Consider the following 17,563-nt stretch of genomic DNA (forward strand, 5'->3'; position numbering starts at 1 on the left):
AGATGACATATCAAATGTTTAAACTGAGAAAATGTATCATTTAAAGAGAAAAATTAGGTAATTTTAAATTTCATGACAACACCACATCTCAAAAAAGTTGGGACAAGGCCATGTTTCCCACTGTGAGACATCCCCTTTTCTCTTTACAACAGTCTGTAAACGTCTGGGGACTGAGGGGACAAGTTGCTCAAGTTTAGGGATAGGAATGTTAACCCATTCTTGTCTAATGTAGGATTCTAGTTGCTCAACTGTCTTAGGTCTTTTTTGTCGTATCTTCCGTTTTATGATGCGCCAAATGTTTTCTGTGGGTGAAAGATCTGGACTGCAGGTTGGCCAGTTCAGTACCCGGACCCTTCTTCTAACGCAGCTATGATGCTGTAATTGATGCAGTATGTGGTTTGGCATTGTCATGTTGGAAAATGCAAGGTCTTCCCTGAAAGAGACGCCGTCTGGATGGGAGCATATGTTGCTCTAGAACCTGGATATACCTTTCAGCATTGATGGTGTCTTTCCAGATGTGTAAGCTGCCCATGCCACACGCACTAATGCAACCCCGTACCATCAGATTTGCAGGCTTCTGAACTGAGCGCTGATAACAACTTGGGTCGTCCTTCTCCTCTTTAGTCCGAATGACACGGCATCCCTGATTTCCATAAAGAACTTCAAATTTTGATTCGTCTGACCACAGAACAGTTTTCCACTTTGCCACAGTTCATTTTAAATGAGCCTTGGCCCAGAGAAGACGTCTGCGCTTCTGGATCATGTTTAGATACGGCTTCTTCTTTGAACTATAGTGTTTTAGCTGGCAATGGCGGATAGCACGGTGAATTGTGTTCACAGGTAATGTTCTCTGGAAATATTCCTGAGCCCATTTTGTGATTTCCAATACAGAAGCATGCCTGTATGTGATGCAGTGCCGTCTAAGGGCCCGAAGATCGCGGGCACCCAATATGGTTTTCTGGCCTTGACCCTTACACACAGATTCTTCCAGTTTCTCTGAATCTTTTGATGATATTATGCACTGTAGATGATATGTTCAAACTCTTTGCAATTTTACACTGTTGAACTCCTTTCTGATATTGCTCCACTATTTGTCGGCGCAGAATTAGGGGGATTGGTGATCCTCTTCCCATCTTTACTTCTGAGAGCCGCTGCCACTCCAAGATGCTCTTTTTATACCCAGTCATGTTAATGACCTATTGCCAATTGACCTAATGAGTTGCAATTTGATCCACCAGCTGTTCCTTTTTTGTACCTTTAACTTTTCCAGCCTCTTATTGCCCCTGTCCCAACTTTTTTGAGATGTGTTGCTGTCATGAAATTTCAAATGAGCCAATATTTGGCATGAAATTTCAAAATGTCTCACTTTCGACATTTGATATGTTGTCTATGTTCTATTGTGAATACAATATCAGTTTTTGAGGTTTGTAAATTATTGCATTCCGTTTTTATTTACAATTTGTACTTTGTCCCAACTTTTTTGGAATCGGGGTTGTACATAAATGTTATATTTTCAGCTTTGCTAAAGTTGGTGAAGTTTCTAATCGAGGATATATTTAATGTAAGGTCTCCTGCTGCTGTGTTGAATGTGTTTCTTTGAATCGCAGGGATATTTGTCCTCTTGTGAAGGAGCCCAAAGCCCTGGCTGCAGTTATAGATCTGTTTGAGGAGCAGGTCAGGCAGAACCATCCCCACACTCAACTCATTGTGGGTAAGACATTTTTTAATTTATCTTACAAAATATAATTTTTTTTAAATATCAGAATCAGAAAAAGCTTTGCTTTGAGGTGAGGCCAGCCATGAAAAGAATGAAGACTGGGAAAGCAGTCGGACCAGATGGTATCCCAATTGAGGTTTGGAGATGTTTGGGTGAGACTGCTGTGGAGTTCTTCACAAGATTGTTTAATAAGATCTTAGAGAATGAGAAAATGCCAAGTGAATGGAGAAAGGAGTTGCTAGTCCCAATTTACAAGAAGAAGAAACCTTTATTTGTCACATGCAATTACAATTTATACTTTGTCCCAACTTTTTTGGAATCGGGGTTTTATATATAGGGTGCGATTTGTCAAAAAACCAGAAGGGGGGGATTTTTTTTTTATCATGAAACGTCACAAAATTAAGGTAACAATAGGCTAACAGCTCAATAACATCCGATGATATCAAATGAATAACACTAAATGAAAACGAACACTAAACTAGAGATAGTAAATTCATCTTCCTATCTCTCTGACTAAATACACGAACACTAACACACAACAAAGTTCGCATTGTTTGTCGTGTTGCTGTGATGTTTCTCTCCCTCCGGATTAAATGGACAGTGACTCAAAAATCATTAAAATACATGAATATTAAATGAACAGTTTGCTCTGATGGCACAGTTCACATTGTGCGCAGCTTTCTGATTTAAACTGTTTTTTTCCCTCATCCTTATACTTCCTGTTTTATGGACTGTAACGGATTTGCTTATTTAGTAATTTTAATACAGAATTTACTTTGAAATTATAATCAGACACTCCAACGCCCCCCCTAAAAAAAAAAAAAAAAAAAATCGGCCGTGAAAAAGGCGGCATCCGCCAAAAGGCGCGCTGTTTGCATCCCTGCATAGAACGCAAAGATATTGTTATTATCTACAATGTATCTATTTGCTGGGGACGTTCGTGAACATCAAAGCTGCCACTCCGGGTCATTTTGAAAGTGAGTGCAATGTAGACCATCAGGGCCATGCAAAGACCTTTGGAGGGGCAGGGGCTCAACATTCAAAAAAGGGGACTTGGAACAAATTTTTCACACAAGTTAACTTTATTCAAAACTAAATTTCAATTGCAACTGAACATTCTGTTGTGTGTGTGTGTGTGTGTGTGTGTGTGTGTGTGTGTGTGTGTGTGTGTGTGTGTGTGAGATCTATCTAAATGCTGCAGTATTCTTCAAAGCAGCAGTCTTCGGTTTGCCATGTTCTTGAAAATGTCTATGACAACACTGTATTCAATATGGATATCTTCACTAAGTGAAGATTAGTCTGACCTGTAGTTTTCTTTCTGACCCAACTGGACAGAGATCCACTGCCTTTTGCTGCCTCCCGCAGCTCCTTCTCTTTCTGCTTCTTTATCCTCTCTTTCCTTGGCATCTTTGCATAATGCAGGCTTTCACTTTTTTAGAAAACGTTTCCCTATGTTTTAACTCAACTAACCTAAGCTACTATAACATAACAGTCTTGATAGAATATGTTGTGGACGTCGTCATTCAGCCTTAAGTTTTCGAAGCTGCTAGAATATGTTATTAACGCCGTCGTTCAAAGTAAAGTTTCCGAATCTGCCACGTTAATGAAATGGATGGAGCAAACGGTTTAAATATAGCCTAGGCGGCTTCATTAAATGATAAACAACCCTACGCATGTACTGTTGTGTTCTAAGCTGCACAATATTGCATGTTCAGATAAGAAATGAAAGGAGACTTTCAGTGTGACCTTACCATGCCGTTTCTCGCACACTGTCTCCCACTGTCAACCGCCTGCATGCGCTTTCTGCACGGAGGCTCACTGAATGTACGACGTCACGGATTAATGCCCGCATTTACATAGAAAAACGTTATTTTATAAATCTATAATTTCATATATTATTGTCAAATTGTAGAGAATATTGATGTTGGAGCTAACTTATCTTTTACAAATATTAAAAAAAACAACAGTCCCTATGAAAAGGGCACTTTGGACAGCAAACAGAAAAGGGGCAGGGGCTAGAGCACCTGTAGCACCGGTTCATTGCACGTGGGTGTAGACCATAGAAAACTGTGTCACAACATGCCTGTCATGTCAACTTTTTTTTTTTGGTTTGTTTGTTTTACTGACGGGGTTGTCAGCAGAGATAAAAACCAGAGGGGAGGATGATCCCCACCATCCCCCCAGCAAATCGCACCCAGTATATATTATATATATATATATATATATATATATATATATATATATATATATATATATATATACACACACACACACACACACACACACACACATATATATCTCGTGTGTGTATATATATATATATATATATATATATACACACACACACACACACACACACACATACATACATACACACACATACCGTGTGTGTATATGGAGCACTTGCATGTGACGTCACAGCCGATCCAGATTGTGACAGACGCCATCTTGTCGGTCAAACGCCATATTTCCTCCTTCTACTTCTGCTTCTACCTTTTCTTCTGGAAAAACCTACTATATACAATTCTACTACAACGGCTGCGGCTACACGCTCTCCCTACCTGTGCACATTTTTTATGTTTTTTGTGTGTATTTTTGCGTGTTGTTCGTCTGTACCGGACTTCAATATCCACTACAACCGTATGGACTTACTGGACATTGGTTTCCAGCAGAAAATGACGGTTTGTAGCGATTTCCATCGCATGCACAACATTCCGGACGAGAAAAAAAAAAAAAACATTCCGGACAAGATAGCGAGACCAGCGGGGTCTCCGTGGATTGTTATTGGAAGCAAAGCTAAGGAGGCGGCGCCGGGAGCAGAAGCAAAAGCGAGGCTGCAGAGCCGGCCTGTTGACTAAGCTCAGAAAACAGCCACTCAAATCTCCACTGCTAAGCCTCTACCTCTCCAACGCCAGGTAAACAAGACGGACGATTTGGAATTACAGCTGGAATTACCTTATTCTATTCTATAATCGGCTGGTCAGTGCTATACTCAATACTTAAGTAACTTACCCATCCAGTGAGGATCATTTTCTTGTTTACAAGATGCCACATCTGAGTCGCTGACAAATCCTGAATTTCTGTAAAGATAACTGTCCAGAGATTTATAAGCACGCAGTGCTTCACCACTGAACAGCGAGGGAAAGTTGATGAGGTAATTATACACGTCCGGGTATTCCACCTCTGGCAGTTCCATACCCACTGACACGGTCGTGAAAACTCCGTCCGGAAAGCCATAAGGGTCACTAATCTGTAGATCGTTTATTTTAGACATGTATCTAGTTATCTGTTCATTAGAAAAATGAGCCGTGTAGTCCGTTGGTTGAAATTGATCCATTCTGTACACGAGTGCAGCAATATTCAGCTGTGCTGTTGACCGACAAGATGGCGGCTGTGTACTTTCCGGTCACGTGACTGCAAGATCTCTCTCTCTCTCTCTCTATATATATATATATATATATATATATATATATATATATATATTTTTTTTTTTACACACACACACACACACAGTGGTAGGGCGGCATGGTGGTGTAGTGGTTAGCGCTGTCGCCTCACAGCAAGAAGGTCCTGGGTTCGAGCCCCGGGGCCGACGAGGGCCTTTCTGTGTGGAGTTTGCATGTTCTCCCCGTGTCCGCGTGGGTTTCCTCCGGGTGCTCCGGTTTCCCCCACAGTCCAAAGACATGCAGGTTAGGTTAACTGGTGACTCTAAATTGACCGTAGGTGTGAATGTGAGTGTGAATGGTTGTCTGTGTCTATGTGTCAGCCCTGTGATGACCTGGCGACTTGTCCAGGGTGTACCCCGCCTTTCGCCCGTAGTCAGCTGGGATAGGCTCCAGCTTGCCTGCGACCCTGTAGAAGGATAAAGCGGCTAGAGATAATGAGATGAGATGAGACACACAGTGGTGCTTGAAAGTTTGTGAACCCTTTAGAATTTTCTGTATTTCTGCATAAATATTACCTAAAACATCAGATTTTCACACAAGTCCTAAGAGTAGATAAAGAGAACCCAATTAAACAAATGAGACTAAAATATTATACTTGGTCATTTATTTATTGAGGAAAATGATCCAATATTACATATCTGTGAGTGGCAAAAGTATGTGAACCTTTGCTTTCAGTATCTGGTATGACCCCCTTGTGCAGCAATAATTGCAACTAAACGTTTCCGGTAACTGTTGATCAGTCCTGCACACCGGCTTGGAGGAATTTTAGCCCATTCCTCCATACAGAACAGCTTCAACTCTGGGATGTTGGTGGGTTTCCTCACATGAATTGCTTGCTTCAGGTCCTTCCACAACATTTCGATTGGATTAAGGTCAGGACTTTGACTTGGCCATTCCAAAACATTAACTTTATTCTTCTTTAACCATTCTTTGGTCGAACAACTTGTGTGCTTAGGGTCGTTGTCTTACTGCATGACCCACCTTCTCTTGAGATTCAGTTCATGGACAAATGTCCTGACATTTTCCTTTAGAATTGACTGGTATAATTCAGAATTCATTGTTCCATCAATGATGGCAAGCCGTCCTGGCCCAGATGCAGCAAAACAGGCCCAAACCATGATACTACCACCACCATGTTTCACAGATGGGATAAGGTTCTTATGCTGCAATGCAGTGTTTTCCTTTCTCCAAACATAACACTTCTCATTTAAACCAAAAAGTTCTATTTTGGTCTCATCCGTCCACAAAAAATTTTTCTGGCTTGTCCACGTGATCTTTAGCAAACTGCAGATGAGCAGCAAGGTTCTTTTTGGAGAGCAGTGGCTTTCTCTTTGCAACCCTACCATGCACACCATTGTTGTTCAGTGTTTTCCTGATAGTGGACTCATGAACATAAACATTAGCCAATGTGAGAGAGGCCTTCAGTTGCTTAGAAGTTACCCTGGGGTCCTTTGTGACCTCGCCGACTATTACACACCTTGCTCTTGGAGTGATCTTTGTTGGTCGACCACTCCTGGGGAGGGTAACAATGGTCTTGAATTTCCTCCATTTGTACACAATCTGTCTGACTGTGGATTGGTGGAGTCCAAACTCTTTAGAGATGGTTTTGTAACCTTTTCCAGGCTGATGAGCATCAACAACACTTTTTCTGAGGTCCTCAGAAATCTCCTTTGTCCGTGCTATGATACACTTCCACAAGCATGTGTTGTGCAGATCAGACTTTGATAGATCCCTGTTCTTTAAATAAAACAGGGTGCCCACTCACACCTGATTGTCATCCCATTGATTGAAAACACCTACTCTAATTTCACCTTCAAATTAACTGCTAATCCTAGAGTTTCACATACTTTTGCCACTCACAGATATGTAATATTGGATCATTTTCCTCAATAAATAAATGACCAAGTATAATATTTTTGTCTCATTTGTTTAACTGGGTTCTCTTTATCTACTTTTAGGACTTGTGTGAAAATCTGATGAGGTTTTAGGTCATATGTTTGCAGAAATATAGAAAATTCTAAAGGGTTCACAAACTTTCAAGCACCACTGTTTGTGTACACACACACACACACACACACACACACAGTCAAGCCGGAAAGTCTGCGCACCCCTTTCACCTTCTCCACATTTTATTACGTTACAGACTTATTCTACAATAGATTGAGTTAATTTTTTTGTCACAAAATTCTACACAAAACAGCCCTTAATGACAAAGTGAAAGCAGGTTTTTAGAAAATATGCAATTTTATTTTACTGACAAAAATATATGTTATTTAGGGGTTACATATCTGTACACACCCTTAGCCTAATACTTGGTTGATTCACCCACCTTTGGCAGCAATTACAGCTTCAAGGCGTCTTGGGAAAGAAGCTATGAGCTTGGCACACTTGTTTCTGGACATTGTTGCCCATTCCTCTTGGCATATCCTTTGCAAGCTCCGTCAGGTAGGATGGGGAGCATCAGTACGCAGCCATTTTCAGCTCCTTCCACAGTTGTTCAATTGGATTCAGGTCTGGGCTCTGGCTGGGCCACTCAAGGACATTCACAGACTTTCTCCAAAGCCACTCCTTTGTTCTCTTGGCTGTGTGCTTTGGGTCATTGTCATGTTGGAAGGTAAATCTTCGCCCCAGTCTGAGGTCCAGAGCACTCTGGAGCAGGTTTTCTTCAAGGATCTCGATGTACTTAGCTGAATTCATCTTTCCCTCTATCAGGACTAGTCGCCCTGTTCCCACTGCTGAAAAACATCCCCACATCATGATGCTGCCACCGCCATGCTTCACTATAGGGATGGCATTAACCAGGTGAGGAGTGGTGCCTGGTTTCCTCCAGATGTGACGCTTGGTATTCAGGCCAGAAAGTTCAATTTTGGTTTCATCAGACCAGAGAATCTTGTTTCTCATGGTTTGAGAGTCCTCTAGGTGCCTTTTGGCAAACTCCAAGTGGGCTGTCATGTGCCTTTTACTAAGGAGTGGCTTCTATCTGGCCACTCTACCACAAAGGCCTGATTTGTGGAGCGCTGCCTGGATGGTTGATATTCTGAAAGGTTTTCCCATCTCCACAAGAATACACTGGAGCTCTCTCAGAGTGACCCTCGGGTTCCTGCTCACCTCCCTGGCCAAGGCCCATCTTCCCCAATTGCTCAGTTTGGCCAGGCGGCCAGGTCTAGGAAGATTCTTGGTGGTTCCAAACTTCTTCCATTTACGAATGATGGTGGCCACTGTGCTCTTTGGGACCTGTAAAAACTGCAGCAATTTTTCTGTACCCTTCTCTAAATCTATGCTTTGACCCAATTCTGTTTCTGAGGTCTGCAGATAATTCCTTTGACCCCATGGCTTAGAGCAGTGATTCTCAAACTGTGGTACGCGGGCTCCATTCTAGTGGTACGCCAAAGAATCACTTAATTAAATATAAATAAAATTTAAAAAATAAAACGTGAAATACTATCCATAATATCCGAATGGATGAAAATATCTTATCAACCGATGACAAGAAAATGAAAAGAGATACAAATTAAGTTAATAATTTAAAAAAGTTTGCAAGTGCTTCTGAGTAGCCATACGTAGCGTACGTATGCATTCCCGCCGGTTCCGCTGACAGACGGTTATCCGCCATTGGTAGACTAGGCTGTGATGGGAAAAGGTGGAGGTGGCTTTGCTAATTATGACGAGTACGACAAAATTACTGTCGTGGCTTAAATCCGCGAATGCGAGCGTGGATCAGGAGAGAGGGAGAACTGAAGAGGACGTGTGTGAGCCAAGCACAGATGCTAATGACAGTGGCAAAACCAGCCCCAGAACTGCTAGCAAACGGCAGAAACCAGTAAGGAGGAAGTATGACGAAAAATACATAAAACTGGGATTCATTTGGAGCGGGACAGAGGAGCTGCCCAGGCCGCAGTGTGTTGTATGCGGGGACGTTCTGAGCAATGAGTCCATGAAACCATCGCATCTCAAACGGCATCTTACAACCAAACACACAGCACTAAAGGACAAACCAATGGATTTTTTTTTTTTACGAAAACGTGATGAACTGAAGCAGTCCAAGTCCACCATTCTGTCCTATGGTACACCTGTAGCCAAAGCACAGGAAGCTTCATATCGTGCCAGCCTCCTGATCGCCAGAGCCGGTAAGCCGCACACAATCGGGGAACTGCTGTGTTCCCCGATTGTACTGATGGTACTGCTGTGTACCATTAGCCAAAGAGATGACACGTATCATGTGTGGAGAGAAAGCTGCCAGAGAGTTAAACTTGGTGCCGCTTTCAAATGACACCATGTCAAGGAGAATAAACGACATGGCTGACGATGTTAAAAAGACGCTGATTGAGCGCATTAAGAACAGTAGATATTTTGCCATACAGCTTGATGAGACTTCAGATGTTGCAGATTTGGCCAATTTATTGGTTTGTGAGATATGAATATGACGGTGTGGCGCAGGAGAACTTTATGTTCTGTACATCACTGGAGACCAGAACTACATCAGAGCAAATATTCCAGTTACTGAACAAGTTCATCCAGGAGCATGGCTTGGATTGGACGTTGCAGGACTGTGTTCACAGAGGCATGCACACCCATCACATTAAGCTCAGTAAGTTGTCAATCAATATTCAATCAGTCAATAGTCTGTGTATATTTAATATTATAAGCTGTTATTCTTAATGCTTTTTCTCACTTTTGTTTTATTCTTAATCTTATTGTTCTTCCTCTGTTTGTGGGTGTGTTTCTGTTTCAGAAAGCAGTCACTGGAGTTAAGAAACAGCAAGAACTGCAGCTATGCATAGCCTGTTTTGATTTTTTTCAAGTACATCAAGTACAGTACTTTTTTTTACTTAACATTTAAGTACAGTAGTTATTTAACTTTTAAGTACATTTTCATTTAATCTTTAAGAACTGTCTTTTAATATTTATTTTAGTACAATGTTTTATTTCACTTTTATGTGCAATTAATTTTATTTGATTCATTATTTAAGTACAGTGTTTTATTTTCCTATATTTAAACACAGTGTTACTGTTCAAAGTACTGTGTGTAATGTTACAGTGGCCAACAATATTAAATATACTTGTTAAATAAAATCTCCGCCTTGTTTTTAATGAATAATTAGGCCTACTACGCTACTGTATTTTAACGTTGGTCATTATGGTGGTACTTGGAGAGCCAAGTATTTTCTGAGGTGGTACTTGGTGAAAAAAGTTTGAGAACCACTGGTTTAGAGTTTGCGCTGACATGCACTGTCAACTGTGGGACCTTATATAGGCAGGTGTTGGCGATCCCCAATCGTGTCCAATCAATTGAATTTACCACAGGTGGACTCCAATTAAGTTGTAGAAACACCTCAAGCAGTATCAGTGGAAACAAAATGCACCTCAGCTCACTTTCAGGTTTCATTCATTTGGTTTGACAGCATGCAATAATGTCATCATATCGCTTATCCTACGTGTATTACATCACTCTACCCAATGGAGAATGAGCGTTCAATATGGCTTATGATATTGCATGGTTGTCATGACAACATGACATCACACACTGGAGCTGATGCGAATATTCAGTGAGAGAGTTTTCCGCTGCACATGCACAGAAGCATTTCTTTGTTAACTGGGAAAGAGAAAGACGTGCTGAACAACTGAAAGGCTACAAAAACTTCATTAGATATTCTTTACGCATATTTACAGGCAGTGGTGAACCGTTACTATTAGAGCTGGGACTTCAGCTCAGCCAAAACTTGACCAGACACCAAAAAAGCAACAGGGCAAAGGATTTTGCAAGGGATTAGCAGCAGGCTGTCAGGTCGCTCCGTTGTGTGGAGTTGTCGATGTTGATTTTAAAAGTAACTCAGTAAATTACACAGGGAAATGAAGACTTAAGTCTGAGTGAAAAATACTGTAGCAAGCGTGCAGTGTGGAAGAAGAGTCTGGAGACAGAAATCTTAGTTTCTCGCTCGTTAGCCTGTGCTACTTGCTCTCGATAGCACTGACTTGACTGCTTTATTAGCATTCACTAACACTACTGATGAACGCTACATCGGCCTGAAAGGTGACTTCACTGCTGTGGTGACGGCACCGGCTCACAGTTAAGCTCCCGTTGGCCTTCGAGTACGCCTAGGGTGATAAATTTTTGGTCCCTCCCACAAGAAATCAAAATCTGATTGGTTGATTCAACTGTCACTTCCTACATAAACATACACTGCCATGGCCTTCTGTCCCGCCAATGAAGTCCTACCCAATGAGTGAGCCAGTTCTAAACTCTTCTCAGCCTAGAGACATTGGATAACTCTATTTTAATGTTTTCAGGACAGTAACTCTTTCATTTTTGAAGCAAATTTGATAGAAAATGAGGCCAAATTAGAATTAGAAGAGAATTATAATGAAATTATGAAAGAGGGGCAGCACGGTGGTGTAGTGGTTAGCGCTGTCGCCTCACAGCAAGAAGGTCCTGGGTTCGAGCACCGGGGCCGGCGAGGGCCTTTCTGTGTGGAGTTTGCATGTTCTCCCCGTGTCCGCGTGGGTTTCCTCCGGGTGCTCCGGTTTCCCCCACAGTCCAAAGACATGCAGGTTAGGTTAACTGGTGACTCTAAATTGACCGTAGGTGTGAATGTGAGTGTGAATGGTTGTCTGTGTCTATGTGTCAGCCCTGTAATGACCTGGCGACTTGTCCAGGGTGTACCCCGCCTTTCGCCCGTAGTCAGCTGGGATAGGCTCCAGCTTGCCTGCGACCCTGTAGAAGGATAAAGCGGCTAGAGATAATGAGATGAGATGAGAATTATGAAAGAATGAAAGCAATTAAAAGCGATTAAAGAATGAAAAAAAGTTAAACATAACATGTGAAACGCTGATATGTTTGGGCCTTCTCTGAAGGCCTAGAAGGCGCTGACGGTTCCTCTCCGATTACAAGAGAAAAACATACCAACGGACATCGAAAAACTGGAAAATAGTGTGTTTGTGTGTAATAATGATAATATTGGCTGGCTTTTTTTCCATGGTCTATCAGATATATTCCATTCAGCTACTCGTCTTTGACTCGTTCAATATCATGCTCGCTGAATGGAATATATCTGATAGACCACTCAAAGCCAGCCAATATTATTTAAATGTCACTCAGATCTGCATACTTTTTTTAGGTTTAGGTCATGAGACAGAATGGGAAAAAAAGAGGAAAAGTGAAGTTCAGTAGTTCTGACCTGTTTCAACTCCTCCCACGAGTTGGTCCACGTCCAATAATGCGCCTTGTACAGCCCGACCCGCACTGCCATCATCTCATTGCCACGGTAATAGAATACGGGCCTGTTGAGTGTGAAATAGGATTGGTGAATGCTGGACAGTGGTGATAAGTCACCCTATGCTTGGGCACTGCCAGCTAATGCTGCCCCTCAGCCTTATCCCATTACGCGCTCAACAGAACACCTTATACACTACGGTGGTCTCTCACTCTCTCTTTCTGCATCTGTTACTCCCTCTGTCTGTCTGCTCCTCTCTTTTCCAGTGGCTACAGTTGTTAAAAATCTGTGGTATATCAGTGCATTCTGATCATTACTGTGTGTGTGTGTGTGTGTGTGTGTTCATTCACACCTTTCGATTACTGAATTGTTAAAGAGGGTGGACCTCAGATCCAGTCCATCGATGATCCGGTCATCAGGAGCATTAAGGCCGGCTAGAGCGAGGCTGGTAGTGAAGAGATCCATCACGGTTCCTAACTGATAGCTCACCTAGAGAGGAAAGACAACATAGGGTAGAGAAAGATAGAGACATCGAAAGAGAAACATGAGTAAGATTCTGCACCAATAGGTGTTCATTTATTTTGCACTGGAATCAGTAAGCAATTTTCTTATCCCATTCACTCGTACTACATTAACATGTCAGTTTCTTCTTCACTTCAAGACGGAGCATCTTAATTTCTACACTGTAGTTATGAGGCTAATGTTGCTAACAAATTGTGCAAATGTCATGCCTAAATCACCACACACTATTTGACTGCAAATTGTGTTTTCCCCCTGCACCCATTACACCTTTATTAGTTTTGCTTCCATTTCTGCTTCCGTTTTGCCGGCTCCTCTAACAACTCTGTACTTGGATTTGCCTCAATTTTAAGACATTTTGGATGAAAAAAAGAAATAAATGTACCGTAAAACAAAATGTATCGTAATCCTCATATTCTTTGGTTGATAGTACAGTGTACATGTGTCAAAATCGCAGGTTTTCATGATGTAAAAAATGAAACCAAGACAGATCCGGTCAAATCTTTTTCCACCTTGAATGTGAGACAGCAACCAAAAAAATTAAAGAGAAAAAAACCAAGGAGAAAACCCCTGCAATTTTCACAGGGGTGTGTGGACTTTTTATTTCCACTTAGCTGTGATTTCTTTCTTTTTTTCCATCACCAATATGCCCTTCAAAACACCGGACCTCTGACATGGCAAAAATGAATAAAAAAAACAAGCAGCAAGTTTGTTTTTTTATTCACAACTAAATAAAAAATAATAATGTCGATTTTTGGTGAAATACACTACATTTTAACTGCTTTAGTTAAAATGTATACATTTTCATGAATGCGAAGTTTACATTTTAACTAAAGCAGTTAAAATGTACTGAATTTCACCAAACATCTATAGTATTTTCAAAAATATGAGTAACATCATGCCAACTTGCTGATCTCATCGAGAAAACATTAGGGCTTTCTGTCCAACCCCGATTCCAAAAACGCTGGAATTAATGTCCTCAGTTTCCATACACTTACTGAGTGTTAAAAGATATCACACAAGCCCACTCAACGACTGCAACAATTCATGCAGCGATGCACCAAGTGATGCAGATGAAAATATCGTCCCGATTTGAAAATAAATTTGTAAATATGAACTCTCTTTTGTATTATAAGTTACAGTGTCTTGCAGAAGTATTCATCCCTCTTGGTGTTTATCCTGTTTTGTCACATTACAAGCTGGAATTAAAATGGATTTTTGGGGGGTTAGCACCATTTGATTTACACAACATGCCTACAGCAGAAATCTGGAGTGTGCATAAGTATTCACCCTCCAAAGTCAATACTTTGTAGAGCCACCTTTTGCTGCAATTACAGCTGCAAGTCTCTTGGGGTATGTCTCTATTAGCTTAGCACATCTAGCCACTGGGATTTTTGCCCATTCCTCAAGGCAAAGCTGCTCCAACTCCTTCAAGTTAGATGGGTTGCATTGGTGTACAGCAATCTTCAAGTTATGCCACAGATTCTCAATTGGATTGAGGTCTGGGCTTTGATTAGGCCATTCTAAGACATTTAAATGTTTCCATTTAAATCACTCCACTGTAGCTTGAGCAGTATGTTTAGGGTCATTGTCCTGCTGGAACGCAAACCTTCGTCCCAGTCTCAAACCTCTGGCCAACTCCTCGAGAACTGCCCTGTATTTAATGCCATCCAGCTTTCCTTCAGTCCTGACCAGCTTTCCTGTCCCTGCAGATGAAAAACATCCCCCACAGCATGATGCTGCCACCACCATGCTTCACTGTACGAATGGTGTTCTCAGGGTGTTGGGTTTGCGCCACACATAGCATTTCCCATGATGGCCAAAAATATAAATTATAGTCTCATTTGACCAGAGAATCTTTTTCCATGTGTTTGGGGAGTTTGCCACATGCTGTTGGGCAAACTCCAAACATGCTTTTCTTAAGCAATGGCTTTTTTTCTGGCCACTTTTCCATAAAGCCCCACTCTGTGGAGTGTACGGCTTAAACTGGTCATATGGACAGATACTCCCATCTCCACTGTGGATCTTTGCAGCTCCTTCAGTGTTATCTTTGGTGTCTTTGTTGTATCTCTGATTAATGCCCTCCTTACCCGGTCTGTGAGTTTTGGTGGGTGGCCTTCTCCTGTCAGGTTTGTAGTAGTGCCATGTTCTTTCCATTTTGCCATAATGGATTTAATGGTGCTCCCTGGGATATTCAAAGTTTGGGATATTTTTTATAACCCAACCCTGATCTATAGTTCTTCACAACTTTGTCATCTCTGACCTGTTTGGAGGCTCCTTGGTTTTCATGTTGCTTGCTTAGTAGTGTTGCAGAGTCAGGGTCCTTCCAGAACAGGTTGATTTATACAGACATCATGTGACAGATCATGTGACACTTTGATTGCACACAGGTGGATCTTAATCAACTAATTATGTGACTTATGAAGTGAATTGGTTGGGCCAGGTCTTATTTAGGGGTTTCATATGAAAGGGGATGAATACCTATGCACACTCCAGATTTCTGTTTTTTCATCTTAATTATTGTTTGTGTCACAATAATTCTTCTTCTTCTGGCTGCTCCCGATTAGGGGTCGCCACAGCGGATCTTTCGTCTCCATTGCTCCCTGTCTTCCGCATCCTTCTCTACCACACCTGCCACTTTCATGTCCTCTCTCACCACATCCATGTATCTCCTCTTTGGCCTTCCTCATTTTCGTTTGCCTGGCAGCTCCATCCTCAACATTCTCCTTCCAACATGATCTGCATCTCTTCTCAGGATGTGCCCATACCATCTCAGTCTCATCTCTCTTAGCTTCATTCCCAAGCTCTCCACATGTGCTGTCCCTCTGATGTACTCGTTCCTTATCCTGTCCAACCTCGCCACTCCCATCGCAAACCTTAACATCCTCAACTCCGCCACCTCCAACTTTGCCTCCTGTCTCTTCGTTAAGGGTACGGTCTCCAATCCATACATCACAGCTGGTCTCACTACTGTCTTATACATCTTACCTTTCACTTTTGCTGGGACTTTCCTATCACAAATGACTCCCGAAATCCTTCTCCAACTGCTCCACCCTGCCTGCACTCTCTTTCTCACCTCACTATCCCAGCCCCCATTTTCCTGCACAGTTGACCCCAGGTACTTGAATTCACCAACTTCCTTTATGTCTACTCCTTGCATCTTCGTTACACTCTCATCCCCATTCTCACTGATGCACATGTATTCTGTTTTGCTACTGCTCACCTTCATTCCTCTTTGTTCCAGTGCATACGTCCATCTCTCCAAACCCAGCTCAACCTCCTTTCTACTTTCACCACATATCACAATATCATCCGCAAACATCATGCTCCATGGTGACTCTTGCCTCACTTCATCCGTCAAGCTATCCATCACCATGGCAAACAAGAAAGGACTCAAAGCAGATCCTTGATGAAGTCCCACCTTCACCTTGAACCATTCAGTCATTCCAACTGCACACCTCACTGCTGTTTCACTGTTCTCATACATGTCTCGCACCACTCTAATATACTTCTCATTCACTCCACATTTTCTCATACAATACCATAACTCATCTCTCGGCACTCTATCGTATGCCTTCTCCAGGTCTACAAACACACAATGTAGCTTCCTCTGGCCTTCCCTGTACTTCTCCATTAACATTCTTAAAGCTAAAACTGCATCTGACGTGCTCTTCCTTGGCATAAACCCACACTGCTGTTCACAGATTGCTACCTCTCTTCTCAATCTCGCCTCCAATACCCTTTCCTATAACTTCATGGTGTGGCTCATCAATTTTATCCCTCTGTAACTTCTGCAGCTCTGTACATCTCCCTTATTCTTGTAAATTGGGACTAGCACACTCTCCATTCATCTGGCATTTTCTCATTCTCTAGGATCTTATTAAACAATCTCGTTAGGAACTCCACAGCCGTCTCACCCAAACACCTCCAAGCCTCAATCGGGATACCATCTGGTCCGACTGCTTTCCCAGTCTTCATTCTTTTCATGGCTGCCCTCACCTCATCCTTACTAACCAACTCTGCTTCCTGATTTGCTGTCTCCAACGAATCAGACCTTTTCTCTCTTGGATTCCCCTCATTTAATAAATCCTCAAAGTACTCTTTCCACCTTCTTAATACACTCTCTTTGTTTGTTAGCACATTTCCATTTACATATTTCATCACTCTTACCTGCTGTACATCCCTCGCTTCCCTGTTTCTCTGCCTAGCTAGTCTGTACAGGTCTTTCTCTCTTTCTTTGGTCTCCAGTCTTTCGTACAACTCCTGGTATGCATCTGCTTTCGCCTTCGCTACCGTTCTTTTTGCCTTCTGTCTCGTCTCTCTGTATAACCGCCTGCTTTCCTCATCTCTCTGATCGTCCCAATTCTTCTTTGCTAGCCTCTCTTATAATTTCCTGCACTTCTTTGTTCCACCACCATGTTTCCTTGTCTTCCTTCCTCCTTCCCGATGACCACCCTAGCACCTTCCTCGCTGCCTCTCTTACTAGTATAGCAGTAGTATCCCAGTCTTCTGGCAGACTTCTTGCCAAATTCATCCTCTTTGAAAAATCAACCACCATTTGCCCTTCCATATTTCTCTCTCTTACACCATATCTGCCCATCACATCCTCATCTCCTCCGTTTCCCTCGCCAACATGTCCGTTGAAATCTGCTCCTATCAGCACGCACTCC

General features: G+C 42.1%; 1 protein-coding gene across 1 annotated transcript in view; it reads right to left on the minus strand.

Annotated features, from left to right (window-relative positions):
• galns (galactosamine (N-acetyl)-6-sulfatase) overlaps positions 1–17,563 on the minus strand; it is a 103,164-nt gene that overhangs the window by 33,700 nt on the left and 51,901 nt on the right. The window contains exons 10-11 of the mRNA XM_060911891.1: positions 12,727–12,863; positions 12,339–12,441 (exon numbers count right to left, since the gene is read on the minus strand). Of these exons, the coding sequence (XP_060767874.1) occupies positions 12,339–12,441; positions 12,727–12,863 (240 nt within the window). The remainder of the gene's footprint in view (positions 1–12,338; positions 12,442–12,726; positions 12,864–17,563) is intronic.

This window comes from Neoarius graeffei, chromosome 27, assembly GCF_027579695.1.
Source record: "Neoarius graeffei isolate fNeoGra1 chromosome 27, fNeoGra1.pri, whole genome shotgun sequence".
Classification (NCBI taxonomy): Eukaryota; Metazoa; Chordata; class Actinopteri; order Siluriformes; family Ariidae; genus Neoarius; species Neoarius graeffei.